At 55.7% G+C, this 5,275-nt stretch overlaps 1 protein-coding gene across 1 annotated transcript in view; it reads right to left on the bottom strand.

Moving 5' to 3' along the window:
* Positions 1–1,893: 1,893 nt before the first annotated feature.
* The window catches only part of WNT11 (wingless-type MMTV integration site family, member 11), an 11,119-nt gene continuing 7,737 nt past the window's right edge, over positions 1,894–5,275 (bottom strand). Inside the window, exon 4 of the mRNA XM_008572681.1 lies at positions 1,894–2,708. Within this exon, the coding sequence (XP_008570903.1) occupies positions 2,534–2,708 (175 nt within the window). The 3' untranslated portion in view covers positions 1,894–2,533. The remainder of the gene's footprint in view (positions 2,709–5,275) is intronic.

Raw genomic sequence — 5,275 nt, 5'->3', positions numbered from 1 at the left:
GGCGGGCTGTTGGTGAGTGGGTCTGCCTGTGGCTAGAACAGAAGGGACGCCTGGGGAGTTGCAGGAAATGTGGCTTGGGGGCCAGGCCAGGGAAGTGGAGATTGGTCCTAGAGGTGAGGCGGGCTGTTGGTGAGTGGGTCTGCCTGTGGCTAGAACAGAAGGGACGCCTGGAGAGTTGCAGGAAATGTGGCTTGGGGGCCAGGCCAGGGAAGTGGAGATTGGTCCCGTGGGCCATGGGGTGGGGGGGCAACGAAGGCTGTGGACCAGGGAAAGCCCTGGGCCTGGGAAAGGCAGAGTTTGCTGCAGAGACGCTGGCAGGGGCCCCCCTGGGAGGCTCCAGTCCCCCTGTGCCCCCAGCCCCTTATCAGCTCTGTGACCACAGGAAAGGCCCTTCCCATCTCTGAATTTCCTCATCTGCAAAACAGACCAAAAGCCTTGTCTGGAGGTTCCTTCCAGTCTGCGATCATATGACTCTGGCACCCCCACTGCAAGCTTTCAGGCAAGGCTCGGGGGATAGCCACAAAGCTCTCCCTCTCCCACCCTGGGACTGGTCCAGCCTGTGAGGCTTTGTCCATGCCATCCCATCCCCAGGAATGCCTGCTTCACGTCACCAAATCCTGCCCAGACCCCACCCCAGCCCCTCCCAGGTGCTGTCTCAGTCCTTAGCTGGCTCTGGGGAGAGGAAAGCCTCCCCTCAGCATCCCTGTCTCCTCCGGTGCACACAGCCATTCATTTTGTAATGTCCTCTTATGTCCTTTGTCTTGTGTGGTCACCCCACAGCCAGAGCAAGATACAGTTGACTAGTAACTGCTTCCATTTGGGGGCACTTACCACAGGCCAGGCACCAAGGGTGCTCTACCAGCTCATCCCCTGGCTGTTAGCACTGCCCACTTGCAGGAAATGATGCTGAAGGTCAGAGACAGACAATGTGTCTGCAGTGACCTTGCGGGCCTCGGAACCCTGTCTTCACTTGGCAATAGCCAGGACACCCCCAGTTTCCTCCAATCTCCTTGGCTGTTATTTCTCAAACTCTTTGGCCTTTTTCCCACTTCATCTCCCCAGCCTCCAAGGCAGAAGCGCCCCAGGCCCAAGCCTTGGTCTTCTTTGCTTTTCTATCCCACCAGCTCCCTTAGCAATGACACCCGAACATGTATTTCCAGCCCTGGCCTCTCCTCAGAACTTGAATATCTGCCCACCTACTGTTTCCACTTGGAACCTAAACAACATCACGATCCCCACATGTCCACATCTGAACCCCAGTCTTCTCTCCACCCCCCTCTCGGCAGTCAGTCTTTCCATCCTTCCAAATGCTCCAGCCAAAATGCTGGCAGTCATTCTTGGGCCTCCTTCCCCTCCTCATACAAGAAAGAGAACAAATCCTGTTGGCTCCACCTTCAAACAGAACTGGAATCCAACCACTTCTCACGAGGGCCCCCGCCGCCAGCCTGGTCTGAGCATGGGACTGGGGCCTTTCCCCACCTCCAACCTTAATCATCACCATCCTCATTTTACAAATGGGGAAACTGAGGCTGGGGGGGGCTTTCCCCAGAGTCACATGCAAAACCCACCAGGGCTGGCTGGAGCCTGGGTCTGCCACCACCTCCCCAAGGCCTGTGTGCCCAGCTCCCTGGTCTGACAACATGGCCAGGCTCTGCATGTGCGCTGGCATGTGTGTCCCAGAGGAACAAAGAAGCTGCCAGCTGGGCTTATGTTTCAAGACATCTATCCTTGCCCTTGACCAAGAGATCTTACAGGGAGACCAAGGCCAGGCTGGGTGCAGGGCAGGGGAGGAGGGGAAACCTCAGTGGAAGCCGCGGAGCTGGAAACTGGAGAGCTCTCCCGCCAGCCGGGTCTGCCAGTTCACATGAGGAGGCCAGAGCAGCAGGGGCGGGCTGGGGTTCGCTCAGCATTTATTTCGTACAGCTGCTTAAAAAGCTTGTTTAAAATATAGATCATTATATATATATATTTATATATATAAAATATATAAAGATGAATTGAGGCCAGCCACCCCAAAGAAAAAGCTATGTTTTATAAATATTTCTGTAGCTCCCACATCCCAAAGGAAGAAGAAAAAAAAATTTACAACCCAAGCTAGTGGTTCCATGTGATGGGCCCAGCAGGCTCAGGCCCTGGGGTGGGCTCAGGGGGTCCTGCGGAACATTTTGATGAGGGTGGACAGACTGCTTCCCGGAGGCTGGTCTCTCCGGCCCTGAAAGGTCAAGTCCACACCCATCTCACCAATCTCATGCCCCTGGCTTCTTTGACCAGCCTGGAAGGCAGCATGTGGGTACTCCAGAGCCTCGGCCTGCCAGGTTATTTTTAATCTTGTCGGTTTCCTTTGATGTCCTAGCCCTCCTTCCAGGGTGGCTCGGCCTTCTGTTCCTGGAGGCTTCCAAGTCAGGGCGAGGCACGAGCCGCCTCCCACGCTTGGCATCTGGAATTCACAAGCACAAATCCACAGGCTGTCTCCAGGTCCCTGGCCCCAGGCCGCCGAGGGTCCTCGGGTAGAGTCCGTGCTCCTGTGTGGGCCTCACTTGCAAACATAGCGCTCCACGGTGCGCTCACACCTGCGGCAGGTGACATAGCAGCACCAGTGGTACTTGCAGTGGCACCGCTCGACCACCCGGTCTGTGTAGGGGTTGTAGCCGCGCCCACAGCACATGAGGTCGCAGCTGTCACTGCCGTTGGACGTCTTGTTGCATTGCCTGGGGGGTGGGCAACAGGAGGTCAGTGAGTGCTCTGGTGACCCCTGCAGCACCTGCACCTCCCAGCCGGGCAGCCCGCCTCCCCCGTGGCCACTGAGTCAGCCCCTTATGTAAGCTGTCTTGATCTTTGGTGAATTTTAAATAATCCTCTTCCCTAAGAGTACTTCTGACTCTTCCCTACATTTCTAATAAGCAGTTACCAAATGATGGGGTGGTTCTGTTTTCTTGGAAGCATCTTTTTTCTGTTTCTTCTACTACTTCTAAATACTAGAAGGACTCTCAAACCAATCTGTTTAATAATCCTATCTCTGTATTTAATCTTTAATTAATTATAGCAGATGCAAAGATCATTTTTACTTTTTAGAATCCCAGGATGAATTTGAAAATGCTCAGAATGGGGGCCGGCCTGGTGGCGCACTGCTACAGTGCGACGCTTGGGAGCACGGTGGCGCTCCCACCGAGGGTTCGGATCCCACATACAGACTGGCCGCTCACTGGCTGAGCGAGGTGCGGGAGCAACACCGAGGGTTGCGATCCCGTTGCCAGTCCAGGTCCGGTACGGGCGCGACACTGAGGGTTGTGATCCATTGCCGGTCACGAAAAAAGACAAAAAGGAAAAAAAAAAAAAAAAAGAAAAGAAAATGCTCAGAATGGCGCTGGCTGTGGGGCACACGCCTCTAGAAGGAGAGGGCTCTGCCCAGAGTTTGCTTTCCTCCAGCAGTTCACCTCACCAGAGGCATGCAGGGTCCTTGGGCGGGTGGATTATTATGCCCATTATACAGATGGAAACAGGCTCGGTGAGGGGCAGAGGCTGCTCAAGGTCTCTCATGAGTCTGTGAATAAGCAGGACTTAAACTCAGGGGTGCTGAATCCAAGGCCAGTGCTCACTCTCCCTACCCTAACTGGTGCAGAGCCCATGGGCCCCACAGGGGCTGCATTTCTTCTTGAATAAGAAAGATGTTGGGATAAGAAGACATTGAAGGTCCCTATGAAACACAAATATCCTTCTGTTGCTATCAGTTCTTCAGTCTAGTGAAAAAACATCTGTTCAGACTGACAGTTCCTCTAGCTGGGCTGAGGCTAGAGAGGGGATGTTTTTATGGGAAGCAGTTGCAGATAGAGCAGCAGGGGTCTCGGGCACTGGGCAGGGATAAAAGGGTCCCCACAGGCATGTGGACAGAGGAATTTCAGAATGTTCAAGATTGGCAAGCCCTAGAGATGACTGAATCCAAACCTCATACTTATTGATGGGGAAACTAAGGCATAGAATGGGGACTTGCCCAAGGTCACACAGGGTGAGCACAGGGTCTGTGAGAGTTCAAGAAGGCTTCCTAGGAGGGGAGGGGTCATCTAGGCTATTTCAGGGAAAGATGAACAGGAATCTAACACACAGAGGCGGGGAAGGCTGTGGGAAGTAGAAGAGCAGCTTGGGCAAGGGCAAAGGACCTGGCCTGGTATGAGTCGTGAGAGAATGGGTGGAGGGGAGGGCTGGAGGCAGGGGGCGGGGAAGGCTGGGCAGCAGCCGGCGGGAGAGGCCCAGGCCTGAACTGGAAAGGGACAGTGGGGTGGGAAGGAGGGGAGCGCCTGGGGAGAGAGTTGGCAGGTGGCCTGCGTGAGGGGCTGCGAGCAGTGCCAGGGCGGGAGGCAGGACCCCAGAGCCACACAGACCTGGGTTCAAACCTCAGCGCCACCACTTACTGGCTGCGTGACTTAAGGCAGGCCACTTAACCTTTCTGGTCTTTGTTCAGCCACTCAACACCCATGAGTCCCTCTCAGCCTTATCCTGAAGGTCTCTGGCTGACCACTCAGTGGTAGGAAGGTGGTAGAGTTCCTTTTTTATTTCTGGATCCCTGATATGCAGTGTCTGAAAACCTGGCCTCTGATGTCAGAGCCAGACAAGGCTTGAGACAGTGCCTGGGAGGAGGAGTTGGAGAGGGTGGGGCCACAGGCCAAGGGAAGGGCCACTGGGATGCCTGGCTCTCAGGACATAGGGTGGCACAGGCCCCTGGGAGGGCGGGTTTCAGGGATGCAGGCCTCTGGAAGAAACACAAGGGGGCTGCAGTTTGGAATACTGACTGCTGATGAGGCCTCAGTTTCCCCAGGTTAGATTTGAGGAGGGCTGCAAGGCATCTTCCCCAGCTAGGGAGCCAGCCTCCAGAGACATGCACCTGTGTAGTGCCTCATACAGTTAACAAAGCTCATTTCTGTCCAGCCCACTGCACTTGCAAATCCTCTGACCTCATCAGCCACACGTTTCCCCTCCTCCAAGAAGCCCACCTTGTTGTCCAGGCCTGGGCTTCTCTCTACCCCAGCCTGAGCACTTGCAGTGTCTCCCCCTCCCCCGTGCCTGCCAGAGTCTCACATAATGGGTACAGGATGGGCTTGTGGCTGTAAGCTACTAAGGTGTTGGGTTGCTTGTGCTGCAGCAAGAGCTGGCCAGTATGGGTGCCTGCTGGGGCCATCACCAGAGCCAAGGCTGAGAGCTGAGCACGCCAGGAGACCTGGGGGGGGGGGGGGGGGGGGGGGAGGGGAGGGGAGAAAGGGGGGGGGGGGGGGGGGGGGGGGGG

Source organism: Galeopterus variegatus, unplaced genomic scaffold (assembly GCF_000696425.1).
Source record: "Galeopterus variegatus unplaced genomic scaffold, G_variegatus-3.0.2 Scaffold818, whole genome shotgun sequence".
NCBI classification, from domain to species: domain Eukaryota; kingdom Metazoa; phylum Chordata; class Mammalia; order Dermoptera; family Cynocephalidae; genus Galeopterus; species Galeopterus variegatus.
This window is presented reverse-complemented; position numbering and strand designations above follow the sequence as displayed.